The following is a 21,745-nucleotide window of genomic DNA, read 5'->3' as shown; positions in this document are numbered from 1 at the left end:
ATTTAACTAACTTATTTATGTTGCTTGGTGGATTTACGTTAAATCCTTACTTAAATCCCGTTAAAATTATCCTACCCACCCCCTTGATGTGGGTAGGATAAACACAAAATATCCTAGGTTGCCTTATGCAATAATGCTTTCTTCTTTTTTTGGTGCTGGTGAGAAATGCTCAACTTGCTTCTTGCTAGCCCTTTTGAGGCTCCACATTGCAGTGCATTGTGGAAGCTGTCACTAAGACGATTACTGATTGACATGGACATCAACATAAACAAACTAATGAACCGAACTATAAAACAAATGCTTAAGAATGCATAAATTAAGCAAAAATTGAAGAAAATATGCATGAAGAAATTGAAGACTTTTAAATAATCTTTGTTGTTGTTGAAAAACCCTAAGATGAAACGAATGGAGTTATAGGCAAGCTAAAATGAGTATTAACTGTATAAATATTGTAATATTTTAATGATTACGAATATAATTTGGTCGAACTAATTTTTATGACTTAACTTGCTGCAAGTTTGCATTACTAATGTTGCAAGTATACACTGGAAATACTAGTTACACTCTAAAAAGAACATATAAGACTTTAAGGAATATCTTAGCTCAAGATTGCAAAACCATCTCATGAATACTGTAATTCAAGAAATTAATCAAGTTAAAAATGTTAGTCTAGCTAGAAAAAGTCAACACTGGAGCTAACAATTAGACATGTGTTTTATTTTTTACTTTTTTTTAATCATATTTCAGGTATGAAAGTTGTTAAAATAGCTAATAAACTCAACACAAGAGGATCAAGTAAAATTAAAATCAACTAAGAAACTAATTCAAACTTCATAATAAACCTTTATATTTTAAATTGGAAAATTGCAAGTAAATTAATTTGCATTAATTAATTAAATTTAAACTAATCTTTTTTTATATATATCATATTGCACGGTCATTATTATTTCATAGTGTTGTTGGCATCAATTTTTGATGTCACGAGTGTAGGGTATCCACCCGCATGACACATGATAGTTTACGGTCTGTCCGTGACGTCCGATAGTTCAGACACTGACCCGAGAACTTTTTGACACGTATTGAGGGGCACGAAGTCAGGGTCATTTTGCTAGGCTATGACTTTCTCTTAGGTAAAGGCCGATCGGCATTTGACATGTCGGACGACTCCGACCGGGGCGAAAAATATTATGGGGCGAGTCACGCACAATTTTTGGCTCTAATTAGCCCGATTGCTTGACGATGTGGTCCAGATGACCCTGGATGATGAAACGGACCCCGCCAGCGTATCCAGAATGTCGATTTCACTTACGGTGGATGTTTGCTTTGCTACGGCTTCTCGGGCGGGGTAAAGAATGATTAAATTATAATTTTGGGCACGATCGTAAAAAAGAAGACCCAAACGACCCCGAATGACAAAACGGACTGTGCCAATGCGTCCGGAACGTCGTTTTTAGCCAGGAAGGACATCCATTTTGCTGCGAGGACGTGTACGAGCTAAAAATGCACCAAGGATAATAATAATAATAATATTATTATTATTATATAATATTATAATATTATATTATATTATCCTATATATAAAAAAAACCTACGCATCTCCTCCCTCTCCCGAATCGCACGCAGCCGCCACCCCCAGTTCGCGAACCCTAGCTCCGGATCTTCTCCCTCGTGCTCCTGCCGCCGACTGCAGCCCTTGCCGCCGGCCTCTTCGTCATCGGTCAGACGCCGCCACCCTCCAGCGCCGCCTGCGTCGTTTTCTCGCGAGGAGGGACCACGACCGTGGAATCTAGCCGTTATCCTCCTCGCCGGGGCGGTTCAACGCCGCCACCTCCCTCTTCCTTCTTCTTCTTCTCTTCTTGGCTACAAGCAGATCTGCTTGCCCCTCTTCCAACTCCGAAGCCGAGATCCGGTCATTCGCCGGACCTCTTCCTCACCCATCTTTTTGCCTCGCCGACATCGTATCTACGCCAGAGAAAATCTGCGAGGAGAACGTCAGATTTTAGACTCTCTTCCGCGTTTCTTTCACTCCTGGTGCGCACAGCCGACGAGCTAACTCCTCCACATTGCCATCCCACTTTCCCGGCGACCAGACATTTCACCGGAGCACCTTGATGTCGCTGGGCAGCGATGGTACTTCGCCTTGGGGAGGCGTGGACGTCTTTTTCGTTGCGAGGAAAGCTTCTCCTCTTTCACCGTCGTCAAGCGATCATCTCTGCGAAGGTACCTTTTTTTGAGGTCGCATATTTTATATGCCAAAATTATTTATTTTTGGTACTTTGCATACCTCTTGCCCTCACTGCCTCCTATATCTTTTTGTTGTCTATCAAGACTAAAATGTTTCATTGCACGTTCTACGAGGCACACTGGAGCATGGATCGGCCGTCGACGAGTTTGAAGCAAGCAAAGAGAACGCGTCCGCAATCGAGCCGTCATGGTGGTGAGATTTCCTCCCTCCTAGCCAGCCTTAGGAATAATGGAGTCTAGGCGTGTGGGTCCGATCGCCTCACGGGGTGCGGGCTCCGGCGTGGGTCGGCGTGACGACGTGTCTGCATGATGAATCGCTGGATTTTCTAGAACCAGCCTTTAGGTTAGGACTTCCTGTGCGTGGCCAAATACCCCTCTGTAGAGCCGAGTGTCTCCCTTTGTTGTGAGCTTTAACACAAGTCCCGATGGGCGCTCCCTTTGCTTTGGATTCCTCAGCTTTACTTGGAGAAGTTGGGAGGTCGGACTTGGCAAAGCGAGATAAGCTTTGTAGCTGGCTCGCTTTGCAAAGTGTGGAGGAGTTCGCAAAAATAGGAAAAGCTTTGTAGCTATCCTATTTTGCGACGTTGTGGAGAGTTTCCACCTCGGAGATCCTGGGAGAAACTCCCCACATGTCCTCATCGAAGCAAGAGGCGACAACGATCGTTAGTACGAGCATTGCTCGCTATCATATGTGATCATTTGCACCTCACTGTTTGCATGTGCATGTCCTGCATATTACATATTGTATGTCACATATCGCATCGACACTTGCACTTTGCACCTTGCATTTGCACGTTGCACTTACACTTGCACCTTGTGTCTCGCATTTGCACTTGCAATAACACCACTTGTGCCTAGATCGGTCGTCTCGGACCTGTCAACACCATTTGTGCCTCGGTCAATCATCCCGAATCGGTCGACTAATCACTTTGGTTCGACCAGCCATCACGGCCCGGTCAACCGATCACCTGCATTTTTGTCTGCTTTTGCATTATATCACATGTTTGCCTACTTGCATGTTGCACCATATGTGTTTGCATCTGCATTTGCATGATGCTCCACAGTGAGAATCACCACAGTCTCCGAGTCACTGCCGCCTCAGTACATCTTTCTTCGGGCCACTACCTCCACGATACGCCCATTCTTTTTGGTCACTGCCGCCTCGACACACCTTCAGGCCGTTGCCTCTACGGCACGCCTACTCTTCGGGTCACTGCCACTACGACACACTCATTTTTTCGAGCCGCTGCCTCCATGGCATGCCCATCTTTTCTTGAGTCACTGCCTCACGGTACACTCATCACTTCTGTCACATGACTGATTGCATTTGCATTTACATGTTTGCATGGATAGCGAGTCAGACTCGTTAGGAGAGTGACCCCGTGTTGGTCGCGATGCCTTAACGAGCATTGCTTGTTGGGTTGATCCCGATGAGCAATGCGAGTTATGTCATCGGGATTGACACGAGTATGACTGTGCTAAAGATCTAATAGATCTAACTCGTGTCACTACTCTTCATGACATCCTTTAGATCCTTCGGATCTTTAGGATGGGGCCGATATGACGACCCCGTCAAAGTCATACTATCCCCAGACCTACCCCACACTTAGATACTATGTTGACGCACTTTTTGTTAGATGGTGTGCTAGGTTAGATGGTGTGCTTAGATGGTGTGCTAGGTTAGGATTTAGGGTGCTTAGGTAGTCTTTTTAATGTCTGGCTATTGTTCTTTGCTGGATTGATTGCCCCAGTCAGGTATCTTTCTTTTGCATTATGTTTGTGGTGTGATTGCATGCTGCATATGTATGGTAATGTGTTATGAGTTATGTCGTTTTTCTGCAGGGAGTCATGCCTATTTATATGCACACACAAGTACCGCTATGGGGGGAATAAATAATGATTTCTAATGATTTCCGACCCTTTTGCTTGCATGTGCTATTAGCTCCCCCACTTTTAAGGCATGACTCATGATACGTTATTTGCATGTGAGCTTTTCCACTGACACTTGTTTTCATGCAGAATTGAGCCTTTTTCTTTTCTCTATGTACTTTTAGAGTCTAAGAGAGTCCTGTAGCAGAAGTAAGATATGGGCACGAGTTTCGAGACGTTTAGCGCGGGAACTACGTGGAGGGGACCATGAGCAGATGCTCGTGCCCCGTATCTTAATTCTGCATTTTATATTGATGTATAGAATTAGGACCAGACATGTATATGCGGAGTCCGACCGCCCTTTTCTTTTCTGGGATATGTTGCCGACCCAGCGGCGCCGGTCTGTTTATTATTTTGATTTGACTTGTTTTGCTTTTTGCATCATATTGCATGCCTGCATTTGCATGTTTTTCCTTGTTTCTTTCTGTGGTTTATCTGAGATTTCACGATATAATCTAGGCTCATTAAGAACTCTAAAATTATAATTTTCTACAAAATCTTAAATAAAATATTCAAGATAATTAAACTTTAGGATTAAAATATTCAGGATTTAAAAACTTTCACATTTACTTTCCTGCATATGTTAATAGGGCCTCCACAATACTTAAGGATCACTCTAGATAACTGCATCATATTTGCATGTCCCGAGGAGTCCCCGTACTTCTATAACTTGACTGGCCCAACCAACATATCTCTTTATAGGTGGTTGTCTAGTGCGCTTAGGGCTCCCTGACCCAGACACTGCCCCAGACAGGGTGTAGGTCCTTTTGTTTGGAGCGTTTTCCAGCTTTGTAGCTGAACCTCAATTTTCTTTTTCTTCCTGAGGCATCAGGCATCCTTGCCACTTTATTTGACAAGTGTGAGTCCCACCTGTTGAGTTCCACCTCGTAGGTCATAGGACTAGGGTTTTACTTCGTTTGACCTTAGGGCTACCGAGGTTCCCTTGGATGACGCAATTCACGGATTGCTGACTGGGGATCTCAGGACGTGTTGGGTCGACTACCTTCACGACCAGGTAGACTTAGGGTCCTAATAGTTGGGGATGACGGGTCCGTGGTACTCCGACCCAGTTACCTCTACCTGTTAGGATCACTCTACATTCCTTTTTATTGAGCCCCTTTGAGCCCTGTCGCTCCTTGACTTCGTTGATATCATTTTGACGACCCGATGCCGATGAGCTGCCGCCCATTTGGGATACGACGATTTGTCCCCTGCTCTTATGACCCGGACGTGCTTTGACGTGTTTGGATATCCCCGTCAAAATGATTTAGGTTGTTCAGTGGGCCCCGTGGTTTGATGAGCCGCTACCCATTTCAGGATGTGAGAGACTGACTCTCTGTCCGATTGCTTAGCGCGAGCTTTGAAGCATCGGGATTGTTCCCGCACGGAATAACTTTTTTTTGAGTACTTATTGCCCAGGTTCACGACAATCCAAACGAAACTTCTTTTATCGAGTTTTATCGAGAGTATTCTTGGAGTATTCTTGGGTACCCCCTAAGATATAATTAACCAAGTGGGATACGTCCCCTTGGGAGTGCTCTTGACCCCAGAACATGCACTACACTTGAATCTTTGGTTATGGGTAGTCTACATAGGTATTTTTTCGTGGATATCGGTTTAATGTGCTTTCGCCCGATCTTGTTTGGACAGACACTCTTAACCTATCTTTGCGAGGTTTACCGCACGTAGGCTCTCCACGTTTTGTGTTTTCTCTTGTTTGTCGTTTTGTCGTATGCCCCTTCTTATTCGATTCATCTCCTCTTCGAATCACATACATGATTTGGGAGGGAGATTTATTCGAATGGAGGAAGTATACGACGATCGACAAGCTGGCGAGTCCTTCTAAAATAAAAGAGAGAAAAACGAACGAAAAACAAGTGTTAATCTTCAAATTATATTTTCTTGATTAGATGAATTTAAAATTTAAATTGACCATACTGTATGATGCACGTTGTATTTACGATATTTTTTCTAAATTAATTGATTAATCGGTTGTATTTAAGGACTAATGAATACAACTCAAATTGAATAGATCATATTTGATGAGGATCACACTATAAGATCAATCAATATTTTTTAATAGAATTAGTGCTTTTGGCCGATGCCCTTAATATAGGACTCTTTGTTCTTCCATCAACAATTTTTAAAATGTTAGTTTTTTTTTGTTAAATTTGTGACTAGAATAATATTTTATTACTGATAGGAGGGGTATTTATACCTAATTACAATAGACTTAACAAATGAAAGAAATAAAACAGAAGAAAATAAATAAAAGAAATATAACAGAATAAAACAAATATAAAATGCATAATGAGGAAATAAAAGCTAATCATAAATAAAGACTACTAGGGATTACTGTTATAAATTTAATGCTCCTCCTCAAGTTGAAGCAAAGATATTAGTCATGTTCAACTTGGATTTGAAGTCATTGAACAAAGGACAAGGTAGATTCTTGGTGAGGATATCCGCTACTTGACCACTGAAAGTTATAAGAGACACAAATAATCCCAAACTCCATCTTTTCCTTAATGAAGTATCTATCAATCTTCAGATGTTTGGTACAATCATGTTGGACTGCTGTTGACAAGCTTATTATAACAGAATAGTTGCAGGGGGACAAAGGTTGGCATATGAAGTTCGCGGAACATGATGCGTAACCAGAGAGCTTCACATATCCCCAATTCCATAGACCGAAATCTAGCTTCAGCACTGCTCTGGGCAACCACAGACTGTTTCTTGCTTTTCCACATGACAAAATTTCTTCATACAAATGAGCAATAACCTGAGGTGGACCATTGATCATGAACCAACCCAAGCCCAATTAACATGTGTATAAATCACAATAAACTGAGAAGTGTGATCAGAGAAGAACAAACCTGAACTCAGTGTACCTTTAAAATAGTGGAGAATCCAGTAGATTAATTTTAAGACTATATCACATTTTTTTAAGGCATCATTGCAGTAAGTTTGCCTAAAACTGAGCCTATTAGAAGTTGTTGATAAATGTGGAACTTATGTTAGGTTTTTAAAAAATAAGGGCTTTGGGGTTATATTTAATGAATTTGAGCTACAGTTTCTACCGATACTCACTTTCTGTTAGCCACTGTTTTCTTTAATAATTCTATAATTTGATGATGCGAAATTTTTACCCAAAAATGAGGCACTTTAAAGTGTTTTTAAAATGTACTTTCATAATAAGAAAATGATATGAGTACAACAAATGCAATTATCTAGAATTTAAATTCATCCCTAGGTCATAAGTTCTGTGCCTTGAAAGCCTTGCTTTGGCACCTCTTTAGTTCCTTTAAGCTACTAATTCTTATAGAGACCGCTCCTCCTGAATGACATGTTCATAAGTTATGCCTGAGTTTCCTAAATGATATTGCAGGAATTATCTTATGCTACTTTTCACTCTTAGAACTTAGATTTTAAAAAAAACATCCTTCCCATTTCAGGTTCGTGATTTGTTCTCAAAAGCGGCTGCTGCAGCACCTTGCCTTCTTTTTTTTGATGAGTTTGACTCTATTGCACCAAAGAGGGGCCATGACAACACAGGGGTTACTGATCGTGTTGTTAATCAGGTCAATTAAAGATTGTAGCTCGTCTCTGTTTCACAATTTTTTCTGTACGCTACCAGTGGGTTTTAGATAGGATTTAGTACTAAATTCTGTTTTGTATCTTTTAAATTTTGTTTTTTTTTGCTGCCAAAACTTTTCTTTATGACGGTTATGCAGCTGCTGACCGAGTTAGATGGAGTGGAAGCATTAACGGGAGTTTTTGTTTTTGCTGCTACTAGGTAAGTTTTGTAATATCCGCAAACATCGAGTAAAGTGTCAATATAGGCCTCTGACTGTATATATGGGGTCATCTCTCTAGAGTTTACAAGGGTGCCAAAATAGTCTACAAATTTCTTAAATCGAGGTTGAAATAGTACTCCATGGGGACTATTTCAACTCATATTAAAAGAGTTTGGGGATTAAATTGACACTTTTATAAACTCCGGGACTAAATCGGGAGACTATTTTGACACTTTCTTGATAAACATTTAAGTGTATCTTCAGAAGCTAATGCTGGGGATCTCTGTGCCAGTGTTTTATTACTTCATTACTACCAAGTCATTTCTATATTTGCTTTACTTGACATTAAAATTATATGACAGATGTTACTGAATTGCCAGAGTCCTATTTATCTCATAAACTTATATCTGGTTTGATTTTTTTTCCTATAATATATTATGACCCATCAAAACTTTATGCAATTTGTTACAGTTATAACATATTTGAAATTATGATTGATGTTTACAACTACTTGTTCAAAACCCAAATGCTTGTCTGTTGCATGTTTTCTAATGTTTTTTTTTTCACAAGTGAGATGTTTAGTTTAATAATGTTAAGAGAATCAACTAAATGTATTCATAAATATGTTGGACTTTATTCAGTTCCTGGCAAAATAAATTTATGAAAGCAATTACTTGAATTGTTTATCAGCAAAACAAATTTTACTAACAATGTTTCTATTAAAACGCTTCAACTATGATATTTAACTCTAGAATTTTTTTGCTTGGATCAACCTTGAATTTCTTGCATTCCTCAATGAAGAGATGGGAGGTAATGAAGCATCGTGTAGGCTGCTATTTTGTTCGAGTCGCTTTGATGAGTCTGTCTAGAGTGAGGGAGGGGATTGCTTTTATGTTCTGGATGGCTATCCTTTCTCAAGGTTTTTCCAACCTTTGGAACTGCGTCATGGTGATTTCATATGTTTTATGTTACCAAAGTTGCTAATACTTAATTTATAAGTTCCAGAGATATTGCCCTTTATTTGTCAGCAATCCTTAAAATTTTCTTGTTATGGATTTAGGACCAACAACAACAACAACCTATTTTTGGGAATGAGGCTCTAGGAGACATTGAGAGCAGTGTTTGTTGAAGAGACAATTTTGAAATATAAAATTAGTTGGAGCAGGCTTGCAAAACCTGGAGTAAATGTTGCATCAATAAGGTTCACAAAAAATATAATTATTATTACTGAATTCAAAAGGGTACAAACGAGACTCTTGCGACATGAAATCATGACAACAAACAACAACACAAGCATAAAGACACAATACATAGACTCCAATAAGGGTGACGGTAGCAAGTGTGGATCTTCGCGACAGCAAGGAGAGGGAACTAGGGTGTTGATGTGGCTGGTAACAACAGGACAAACGCAAGAAGTGTTGAACAACAACAATGAATGAAGATGGTAGCAAGGTCAAGTGGTTTGCGACAATTGGAAGCGAGGCTAGGGGTGTTGCAAAAGGATAAATGTCTCATAGTGGTCAAGCAATAGCCGGAGCACTACCAGGACCTTTGGAGACGGTCATCACCTCAGACGAGTTATAGTCATAGCACCTTCTCGCTGTCGGTTAAAACCCCTGGAGGGGAAGAACACCTCAAAGGCAGTAACTGCAATCAGTAATCATCCAAAAACCTCCTCCTCTAACTTCAAAAAACAACACCTATATAAAGAGGAGATTAGTAGTTAAAATAGGTAAAGAGTAGGGTAGAAAAGAGATATAATAGGAAGGGAGAGGAATAGGAAAGAAGTAGAGAAGGAAAATCATTATAATGGGAAAGCATCAGGAAAGGAAATAAAATAAATTAAATAGAAAATGGGGGGCCACAATACTGTAGTAGCTATAGTAACACGTTTGGGGTGTTGTAGCTGCTACAGTACCGTTGGCGTTAAGCTTTCGCATCAATCTCCCGGGGTTGGTGAGCTTCGACTTCATCTATTGAAGCTTTTAGGGCAGAAAAATTTTGGTAGGAGGTTGCTTGTTGGAGGTGGATGCTAGGGAACCCTAGGATAGAACTAGGGTTGGGCTAGCTCTGATACCCAATGATACTGGAGGAAAAAGACCCAATCCACCACGAAAAAATACAATTATTATTTTAAATTCAAAATAGTACAAACAAGACTCTTGTGACTTGAAATCACGACAACAAACAACAACACAAGCATAAATACACAACACAGAGACTCTAATAACGGTGATGGTAGCAGGTGGGGATGTTGGCGGTAGCATGGAGAGGTAACAAGGGTCTCGGCGTGGATGGCAGCAGCAGGGCAGCTGTAGGAAGCATTGAACAACAACAAGGAATGATGATGGAAGCAAGGTTGAGTGGTTTGCGGTCGCTAGAAGCCGCTCCGGAGGGGGCTGCAGAAGGATAAATGTCTCGTCGGGGTCGAGTTATAGTTGGAGCACCACCCGGACCCTTGGAGACAGTCACCCCCTCGGACGAGTTACAACAAGAACATCTCTTCGCCGGATACAACCCCCAGAGGGGAAGAACGTCTCAAAAGGCAGTAGCTGCAATCAACAATTATCCAAATACCTCCTCCTTTAACCTCAGAAAATAACACCTATATAAAGAGTGGATTAGTAGATAAAATGGTAAGAGTATGATAGAAAAGAAATATAATAGGCAAAGATAGGAATAGGAAAGAAGTAGAGAAGGACATGAATTATAATGGAAAAGTATCAGGAAAGAAAGTGAATTAAATAGGAAAGGGGATTGCATTTACTATAGCAGCTACAGTAACACATCCATGGCACTGTATTTGCTACAGTATCGAGGGTGGTAAGCTCCTGTGTCGTGACTTAGTAATGGTTATGGACTATGATTGAAAATGGGCTGGCTAGTGATAATATGGTTTAAAGTTACGAAGACTTTAATTAATTTAAGTTATGAAGGAAGGAGCTTCATGTTGTGGATCTTATATTGTACTGATGTCCGTAAAAAGACAAAAGCTATTGAAATTGACCTTTTTGGTTTGGGAAAGAGAATTTAAGGTATGGTGGGAGTAGTTTCCATTGATGATGATATTATAGAAGAAAGAATTAAGGTGGTTTGAGGTTGTATATAATGGATAGAAAGGATCGAAAGATGCAGCCAAAGTGAGATGCAATAGAAATATGTGAATGGAATTAGAAGGAAAATGAATGTATAATATGGTTGAAATTGTATTGGATTTGTACAAACTATATTTAGTAACATGTGGAAACTCTTATTGAGAATGAGTGTAGATGAAGGGTAGCATAGAAGACAACCTAAATAGTTTAGATTAGATTGATGATGGTTTTGATTGAAAATTTATAATTTCCTTTAATATTTGTTGTAGAAAATATAATAAAGATTAATGAAACCAGAATTTGAAATGATACCTACAAATATTAAAGATTAGATGCTTTTATAATCATGGATTTTTTTTTTGTGGTTTGGTGCCCATGGGCTCACTCTTTTAGGATAAATCCTATTATTTATAACGATTTATAGCTCTTCTAATATCAGCCATCACTACTAAATTTATAAGGATTGCATATCCTTACAAAACAAAAACAAAGTTATCAATTAAAAAATCAGATTCTATCTTCTATCTTAAACCCGGCTCATAATTTGCAGCTAAAATCTCATTTGTTTTCACATCAACCTCCGCATTACACTTGCTAGAGGATGAATATAGATTGAGTGTGCCTTCACTATGATATGGAGGCCACAAATTAGATTCATAGAAAACAGCCTCTTTGTTAGGTACGTATTAAGGTTACATGCACCAACGCCTCTCTAGATCTTGCATAAATAGGGAAGCGCATGTAGAGATTACAGCTTTGCTTTGCTCTCTGTGCTAATATATTAAGGCTTTACGTAAAATCAATGGTGAAACTTCACACTTATCTATTTTTGGTTATGTTTTGTTTGGTGATTTTGCCTTGGGTATTATGCTTTTTTCTCTGTTTGTCTGCTACCTTCAAGTATGCTGCTGTCATGTGATTTTCACTAACAATACCGTGTCACCCAAATTAGTCGACCAGACTTGCTTGATGCTGCACTTTTACGTCCCGGAAGACTTGATCGTCTTCTTTTTTGTGATTTTCCATCATGGTCGGAGCGCTTGGACATTCTCAGAGTACTTTCAAGGAAGGTTTGCCTTTCAATTTTTTTTAGTCACCATATTTGACTATTGGTTGATTAAACTATTTATATATCCTATTTTTTGTTTAATTTATATGAATGATAGAACAACTTAATGTTCTTCCCAACTTTTGGTGTCTCAGCTTCCTTTGTCTGCTGATGTCAATTTGGAAGTTATAGCATCTATGACTGAAGGGTTTAGCGGGGCTGATCTCCAAGCTCTTCTGTCAGACGCTCAACTTGCTTCAGTTCACGAGCTTTTGGACAGGGAAGCGAGTGGTAAACGGGAAAAAAATCCTATTATTGATGATGAGCTTCTGAAATCTGTTGCTTCAAAGGCAAGACCTTCAGTTTCAGAAGCTGAGAAGAGGAGACTGTTTGGGATTTATAGCCAATTCCTGGACTCAAAGAAGTCTGTGGCTGCTCAGGTTTTTCTTTTACCTTCTACACATTTTCACCCCCAAACTTCTATGCTATTTTCATGCTCTTATTTATGTTTCTGCTGGATCTTAGTTCCTCTTCCAATTTTTAATCATCTGCCAAAATGTCCTTAAGCAACAATAATCACTGTTATGGCATAAGAGTTGAAATTAATTGTCCCAATTGAGCATTATTTGTTTAGTGATGTTTAAAGATGATATGTAAACTGATTCTAAAGATAATCAGGCATGTTTACCATTGAGCAGCGTAATGTTCATTCAGGGAAGCATGTGTTGCAGAATCTTATTAGTTGAATAGTGTAACGATAGTTTACATGTTCAAATATATTAAAAATACTTGCAATAAGAGTGTACTCGAAGATAACCTAATGCTAATTTGGTGGTTTAGTGAAAAAAACTGTTTTTAATCATTGATGGGTAAAGGATCAACTAAATCATTTTGCGGAGAATAAAAAACATGTGCTGGTTATATTAGATGGGCAAGCTGGATTTTGAATAGAGTTTGATGAAGGTTAGTGTTCTAGGCAGAAACCACGTGACACCCAATTTGAATTTGACTTTAACTTCTCGAACTGGATTCTAAAGGTTACTATCTTCTCCCTGTGAGCTCCCAAAAATTGCTCCCTAGCTTCCTCGAACGTGATTGAGATTGATTTTTCATGAGGTTCTTGTTCAAATTTTGAGTAGACTCATGAGATTGTAGATAAGATGGTACCCAAAATTTTTGCCTTCATTTTGTGAGAACTTTAGAGCAGAGGTTTGACGTTTTCTATAGGCGAAGCGAAACTTCTATGACTAATTATCTCTCCATATAATGAGAGAACGCTTTTGATTGAGGTTTGTCATTTGGACGCAAATTGCTTATGGTATAGTAGCAATGTACTAATATTTTTTATTATGAGCTTAATAGTGGAACCCTATTGTTCCATCATCTTAGGTTGTAATGGATCCGGATCCACTAGATCAAAGAAGATAGTCGACCTAGCTTAGCTGTAGAATCCTTATTCACAACCATGAGTTGCTTCGCCCAAAAGAATTTTGTAGACCTGAGGTGGATGTTTATTTGAGGGGATAAATTTTGGTCAATTTTAGCTTATGGAGGGCTTTGTGCCTTATTAGGTATACTTTATGATTCATAACTAAAGGGATAAAAATTTATTGAGGCAAAACAAGCTATAGTAGTAATATAATGGAACACTTTAGCTAAATCACATGGTCAATTGGCATGGCTGTAACCACTTCATTTAAGGGGACATTGACTCAATTTTAGCTTATAGAGGTTCGTCTTTATTAGGTGTTATATGTAGAGTCTAAATTGTGGAGTTCGGAGGAAATCCAACACTGGGAATGACGTCTGGAAGCGACGCTTGAAGTTGCACCCCAATTCCTGGATTGTTTCCCCAGTGCTTGGAGTGGCGCCTCGAAGCCAGTGGGAGCGCCCAGGCCCCCAACACCATGCTTTTGGGACAAAGCCTTTGGAATTGTGACCCCCAAGAGGGGTGCATCTGTGTTTGGATCATTCCCCGAACCAGAGCGCCTGGAAACCCAATGCCCTGGGGTGTATGTAACCAATTTTCTACAGTTTAGTGTTTAAATTTCATTTTTGCTACTAGAATGCAAGTGTCTCTTTCGAACGCTTTGGATTTCACGATTTTCTTTGGTGTTGGAGAGAGGAAAGAAGCGTCCTTAAGTTCAAAACTTATAGAGAAGTTTGAGTGCTATATAATCTGTACATTTTTTCTCATTTCTTCATAGTGAATTTCTTGGTATGACCTAGCTTCAGGGCTTTTTCCCATTTTTGGATTTTTTCATGTTAAATTTGTGTTGTGTTTTTCCATCTTTTCTAATTTGTCTGCTTATGTTCAAAGTTTTGCTTCAGATCTCTCAAACGGTATTTATGCATTTCATCGTATACCTCCGGTCACAATAGTGGTATCAGAGTGGAGTTTTCTGAAGATCTTTGATTTGATTGGGAGCAATGATCGACGAAGCTTGGTACAAGTTGGAGAAGTTCAATGGTTCGAAGTTTATTTTTTGGAAAATATAAATTGAAGATTTAGGATGCATTTGGGGTAGCTTGTGTTTATCCAGATAAACCACTTATCTGGAAACGCGGGCTGCGGGGTTTGACCTGCGTTTCGTGTTTAGTGTAAAAAACCAACTGCATTTTCGGATAAGTTGCTCAAACACAGTTTTCAAAATGTGAGGCGACATTTTCAAAACTCCGCCGCAGCGGATAAGCTGCCCCAAACAAATCTTTATTGTATCAAAAGAAATTGTATTTGTCACTTGAAGTAATTACCTAGAAGCTGGAATTGATGACTCTAAAAAAATGTGAAGTGCTTGATCAAACAATATTAGGTTTGATCCATCTTTCACTTTCTTCATTTGGTATTTTCAACATTGTGAATGTGAACTATAGTTGATCTGATGGCTGCACTAATAAGAATGTTTGAGAAATGCTTTACTTCAAACAAAATCTTTCTAATGAAGAAATTATTCATTATGAAGATAGTGGATGGTAGTTTAATGATCGAGTATTTGAATAATTTCAACGCTGTGACTAATCAATTTTGCTTTGTTGGCATTAAGTTCGATTAAAAGAGGTCATGTCACCATTGCTTTTATCTTCATCTTTAGATAGTTGGATGGATACAACTCTTCAAGTAACATTAAGTTAATTTTTGATGACATGTGGGGTTAGTGCTGAATGAAAAAGTTCACAAAAACATGAGTGGTGAAACTTCAAAGTCTACTATGAAGGCTGAAAACAAAGAAAATAATCTATATTAAAACATAAGCATAAAAATATTCAATTCCTGGAGAGGAAAGTCCAGGTCAGGGAAAGGAAAAGGCAGAGGTGATTGCTAAAACTATGGGAAGAAATGCCCCTTATAAAAGTATTATAAAGCTTCTAAAAATATCAGTGGAGGTTTAGATAGAAAGCTCTCTACGAATGTCTCCAAAGATGAAATCAAATGTGACTCTTATTTTGTCCATAGATAGTACTCTATCATGGATGGTGGATTCATGTTTCTGTTTTCATGCTTGTCCAAACCTACACTCAAGTTGACAATGGCAAGGTATATTTGGGTGACAACAAGTCCGTAGTATTTTTTTTTGTTTTGGAAACCAGACTAGATTGGCCTTCGATTGGTTCAATCATGTACCAGTCATTCAACCGGTTCAGTCCAAGCTTTGAACCATTTTTGCATAAAACCAAGAGTGATCTGGCCTGAATTATGGCTGAACTAGAGAATCTGTGAATTGATTCAATTTTTAAAGGATATGTCAATTTAGATACCTTTTGATTTTGATCAAATGACCAAAAGTAATATATTTAAATTAAAAATAGAGAAAATGTCATTTCTTAAATTAATTATTTAAGAATATTGTTCAAATTTTTAAAAATTGTTGCCTTAAATTAAAATATTATTTGATGAATCAATAAAAATGATATTAATATATTATCATTCTATTATTTAAATTATATTAAAATAATTTAAATATTTATTACGGTATTATATTTAATACGTTATTTGTTTAAACCTCCGGTTCAACTCTGGCTGAACCTTTAAACCCTGAACCTCTTGTTCTTTCGGTTCGATGTTTGGTCCGACTTTCACAATCTTGGTATTTTTGGAAATGACAATATTAGTATCAGGTTTCCAAACAGATCATTATGGAAGCTTAATGATGTTAGACATGTTCCATGTTTGAAGCAAAATTTGATTTCTGTAAGTCAGCTAACAAGGTTAGGGTATGTGAGTTTCACAGTTGATTTGTGGAAGTTGTCCAAAGGAGTACTGATGATGATTCGAGGCAATATTAAAGACTTTTTTTATCTGATTCATTTGTGTTGCTTGAATAAAAGATAATGCAGGTCTGACACAATAGGTTTGGCCATATAGGTGAGAAAGGGAAGAAGTCCTTACTTTCTAAAAATAAGCTTCCTGGTATAAAATATATAGATTTAGATTGTTATGAAAATTATGTTTGTGACAGACAAACATATGGTACCCTCTATAAATATGAGTTAAAAATGAAGTCTAGGAAGCTGTAGATTTATATCAGACAGTGTGTACAAGAAGTGTTAGGTGGATCATTGTTGTTTTATTACACATTTTGATATTATTATATTGTGCTTCTTTTATATGTGAATGATATGCTGATTGCGGGAGCAGATATAGAGAAGATCAGAAACTTAAAGGAACAATTATCACGGAAGTTTGAAAAAAATGATTTATGTCCAACTGAAAAAATTTTCGGTATAAGAATCGGCAGAGATAGAAGTGCATGTATATTGAAGTTGTCTCAATCGGAATATATTTGAAGGCTTTATGCAGATTCAATATGAGTGAGAAAAATCACTTTACACCTCCTTAGATAGTCACTTTAAGCTAAGGAACAATCACCTATGTCTAAAGTATAGCAAACACAGATAAGAATAAATTCTTATGCTTCAACAGTTGGAAGTTTGATGTATGTGATAATATGTACAAAGCTATATATTGCACATGCAGTAGGAGAGGTCAATCGGTACATGAGTAATTCAAATAAATATCATTGGGAGACGATGAAGTGAATTTTTTGATACTTGAGTGGAACAATCAACGGATCAGTTTGTTTTGGAAGCGTAGGGATTGATTTTCCAGGACATGTTGATTCAAATCTCGCAGGAGATATCAATGATAGAAAAAGTACATGTTATATCTTCACTTTAAGGAACACAACATTGCGTTGGGTTCTAGATTACAAGAGATTGTTGTGCTGTCGACTATAGAAGTTAAGCATATTGTTATTCTTGAGGCTGCTAAGGAAATGTTTTAGCTAAAGAGCTTTATGACAGAACTGGGCAAGGATCAAGGGAATGGTAAGCTTTATCGTGACAATGTGTGTGCTCTTCATATAGCTAATAATACCAAATTTCATGCCAGGACGAAGTACATTCAACTAAGATATCACTTCATTCATTCACTGCTAGAAGGTGGTTTATTATCTTTGGAGAAAATGCACAACTTAAAATTCGACTCATATCTTGACTAAAGTTGTGAAGTCATGCTTGGCTTTAGTTTGAGTTTAGGAAGGTTGAGACCGAAGTTGAGGGACACTATGATACATTATTACTCTGAAGATGGTACAAATTTGAAGGCGCAAGATTGGTTGCAATCAATCTCTAAGTAGGTGATTGCTACATCTGGAGTCTGATTGTGGAGTTCAGAGGAAACCCAACACTTGGAATGGTGTCGGCAGTAGTGTCTGGAGTGACGCCTCGACACCTTGAGTGACATCCCTACGCCAATGGATGCACCTAGGCTCTCAACACCATGCTTTCAGGGCAGAGTCTTTGGAATTGCAGCACCCATGAGGGGCGCAGTTGTGCCCGAAACGTTCCCCAAATCAAAGTGCCCGGGGTGGCGCCTATAACCAAATTTCTATAGTTTAGTGCTTAAATTTAGTTTTTACTGTCAAAATGTAAGTGTTAATCTATTAGAATTGAATGAAAGTATGCATTCAATAGGATGCAATGGAGAAAGAGGATTCATGCAGTCGACCCCACTTAGTGGGATAAAGGCTTGCTATTGTTGTCAGAATGTAAGTGTTCATGTTGAATGCTTTGGATTTTGCAATTTTCTATTGTTTGAGAGGAGCATCAATAAGTTCCTAAGTTGTAGAGAGGCTTCATCGCGGTGTATGTAATATGTACATTTCCCATCATTGCTTCATAGTGAATTTCTTGGTGTGGTGTAGCTCAATGTTTTTTTTCTCCTTTTTGGGTTTTTCCACATTAAATATTGATGTTCTTAAGTTCTTATGTAATTTCTTATTTGTATGGTTCTGTTTAATGTTCTAATTCAAATCTCTCGGATGGTATTTTTGCATCTTAATTCAATTTCATTAAATGATCTTAATAAAACCCTAAATACCTTAATAAATTATTCGATTGCACTCTAATTCTCAAATGAGAGCTCTGTCCAGAACACACGAGTCAGCTACCTTCTCTTCCTTCAGTCTAGGCCTGGCCCAGCCCAGCCCAGCAAAACATGCACGCACACCTCCTTCTTTCTCCTTTACTACACGTTGCTTGACACGTACCTGCACGCACGAGTCTTATCCTCCTCTTCCTCTGCAAGCACACACACATGCAGAGTCTCTTCTTTATTGCTAGGGCTCGAGTTCTACTTCGCTTGCTCGCACTCGACTTCGCCTTCTCCTTCTCCATCTCCTTCATTCGGCTAGAGCACAACATCACCTCCTCCTATAGCTATGTAAAGCTTCGAAGCCTCTTTCAACCGCAATCGGTGACTGCTTTCCTTCCCTATCTTCCTTTTTTTCTGTCTTCTTTATTTTCTCAATCACCTACTCTCTCCCTCACTCTCTCGGTTTTGTTGGTTTGAAAAGGACACATATGGCTCTTAAGTCCCACTATAACGATGTTTAACCCACACTATTGATTTAGTTATTATTATTATTATTATTTTATTTATTTATTTAAAATTTCAGTTATTAAATCTTTGAGCCTATAATGAAGTTCCAAGAGAAATACTTGAAATATGTTGATATTGCTTATATTTAATTCATTAAAGATATGTATATTAGAATTGTTAACACTAGGAGGATGAGCCAAGTATTTTCCTATTTTAATTGGATACATTAGGGATTGACTTGAAGCAAAAATGAAAATTCATGACTAGAGGGAGTTCACGAAAAAAATTGAATTGTGAAGGTCAAGTTTAGCGTCGAAATGCATTCGTTTGAGTAAGATCTATAATTGAATACATGGAATGTATTTTAGTAGCAGTAGATCTAGTAAAGGGGCTGTAATATTTGGGCGATCAAGTCATTAAAAATAGTGAACGTTTTAGATATCTTAGGTATATTATTTAAAGTGATGGTGACATAGATGGGGATATTATTAGTAGAATTCAAGTTGGATGGTTAAAGTGGGGGAATGCATCAGGCCTATTTGTGTGATAGAAAAGTACCACTTAAAATTAATGAAAATTTTATAAGATGGTGGTGAGATGTTGTCGCTGAATGCTTGCATGTAAGAGAGAAGTATAAAATCAAGTATTGTTGAGATGAGAATGCTCAGGTGGATTAGTGGCTTTACACTTAGAGACAAAATGTGAGACAAATATATCCGTGAAAGGTTTGGACTAGCTCCAGTGGCAGACAAGATTAGAGAGAGTCGCCTTTATATGGTTTGGCCACATTAAACATCAACCGTTTGATGCCCAATTAGGAGAGATGTTTTAGATTTTATTTATGTTAAGAAAAATAGATGTAGCTCTAAATAAATTTGGGCATGTTGTATAAAAAATGTTATTAATTTATTATTGTCAAATGAAAATATGACACTCAATAGGATATAATGAAGAAAAATAATTCATGTAGTTGACGCTACTTAGTGGGATAAAGGCTTGTTGTGCTTGTAGTTATTGTTGTTGATTGTCTTCGAGCTTAATTTTAACATTCATTTAGCGAACTTTGCATGATTGGAATTAGGATGGTATATAACCCCTACTTAAAGAGTTTTATGGTCCTATAGGAGGATCTTTAATGATATTATCGAAGCATGAACATGGTTGCTTGAAACCCATCTTTGTATGATTTGTTAAGACTTGGCCCAAGGGCTAGAAATTATTAAGGCGGGAATGGTCGATCAGACTGACATATTAAATTTAAATTTCTATCACTAATTAATGAAATGATCATCCAAATAATTGAAAGAACCATTATTATAATAAAATTCAATTCAACTTAAATGTAAAGCAATTGTAAATATAAGCACTGTTCACTTATTTGTCCGCATTTCTGATAAAAAATTTTAATTTTCACTTATTTTCTATTAAAAGACTTTTGAAAATGTTGGTTTAAATTATGACTGAGTTATCAACAATTTAGTGTCTACTCATATTTCTAAAATTACAGTAACATAAAGGAATTGAAGAGATAACAACATGCATGATTTATAAACTTTTCTAATATAGTTTTGTTATAAACTTGCAAGATTTAACATCATATCATTAAAATTTATATGACTAAATAAGCTATATATTACATCTTATCACTCAAATATATATCTATATAAGTTTGTCATAAATCTCTATTTTATTCCATAAATACATCGTTCCTAAAAATTAATTAAATATTTGACATTTTATCACAATTTAACTATTAAGGTCCTTATTAAGTTTTTTCTTATTATAATTTTTAATAACATATCTAACTAGTATCTTGAATTTTTGAACTGCTATTTATAGCTGCTTCATTTTTGGTAGAAGATCTGTTTTCTCAACATTTTCTAAAGTTGGACTTGGCTCATTTACTTTTATGCCTCTTGAAGTGGCTGTGGAATAGATAAGTTACAGGGAGGATATTTGAAGGTTATAACTGCGTTATACCCCATGTAACCTCTCTGTAACCTACTTGTATCTTCTAGTTAGTTTCACGCTTCTTTTTTTATATATAGGTATCATATATGGTTACAGGGAGGTTACAGGGGCTATAACGCGATTATAACCTCCGAATATACTCCCTATAACCTATTTGCAGGTTACAGACGTACGCAGCTCTGCGTACGTCTTATGTACGCAAATTTTTTCTGTGGAATAGAAGCATAAGTTCTCCCATTTTGAAAATATATTTTCTTCTCTTGCAGTCCAGGGACGCCAAAGGTAAAAGAGCAACCCTTGCATAATTTTGTACATTGGAGCGAACACTAGGGACAACTGCCGGTATGCGATTCCCTCAAATTTGATAAATCCTTTCATTCTTATGTTGTATATGTTCAGTTGAGTGTTGGCTTAGTGGGTAAAGAAAACCAAACGCTACTGTGTTTCGCTGTTTTACTTCGGGAATAAGTGGGTGCAAACTGAAGTTTTGTTCTGGGGACATGTTAATCATGGAGACTTAATTTACTCAACCAAATAAAGATTTGAAATTTAATTCCTATGTATTTACATACCTGCCACACTCATGCATGAGAAATGTGTATTTCACTTTAAGAAGTTAAAATGGTGTTATTTTTTGTGATATAATATAAATGTAAAATGTAAAGTTTAGGTTTTAGATATGCAAGGGATATTGGGGGCTGCTGCAGCAAAATGTGAAATAATTGTTCTACGTTTGTATTATCTATATATATATATATATATATATATATATATATATATA

General features: G+C 37.6%; 1 protein-coding gene across 2 annotated transcripts in view; it reads left to right on the top strand.

Moving 5' to 3' along the window:
* Positions 1–21,457, top strand: part of LOC110028741 (peroxisome biogenesis protein 1) — a 61,789-nt gene extending 40,332 nt beyond the window's left edge. The window contains exons 13-17 of one of the 2 annotated variants that reach the window (XM_020730718.1): positions 7,629–7,754; positions 7,908–7,969; positions 12,018–12,135; positions 12,269–12,553; positions 21,231–21,457. In XM_020730718.1, coding sequence (XP_020586377.1) covers positions 7,629–7,754; positions 7,908–7,969; positions 12,018–12,135; positions 12,269–12,553; positions 21,231–21,269 — 630 coding nt within the window. In that variant the 3' untranslated portion in view covers positions 21,270–21,457. Of the gene's footprint in view, positions 1–7,628; positions 7,755–7,907; positions 7,970–12,017; positions 12,136–12,268; positions 12,554–21,230 lie in introns of those variants that run through there. The other variant, XR_002294452.1, reaches the window with a different exon arrangement.
* The last annotated feature ends 288 nt before the right edge of the window (positions 21,458–21,745 follow it).

This window comes from Phalaenopsis equestris, unplaced genomic scaffold (genome assembly GCF_001263595.1).
Source record: "Phalaenopsis equestris unplaced genomic scaffold, ASM126359v1 Scaffold000522, whole genome shotgun sequence".
Classification (NCBI taxonomy): domain Eukaryota; kingdom Viridiplantae; phylum Streptophyta; class Magnoliopsida; order Asparagales; family Orchidaceae; genus Phalaenopsis; species Phalaenopsis equestris.
This window is presented reverse-complemented; position numbering and strand designations above follow the sequence as displayed.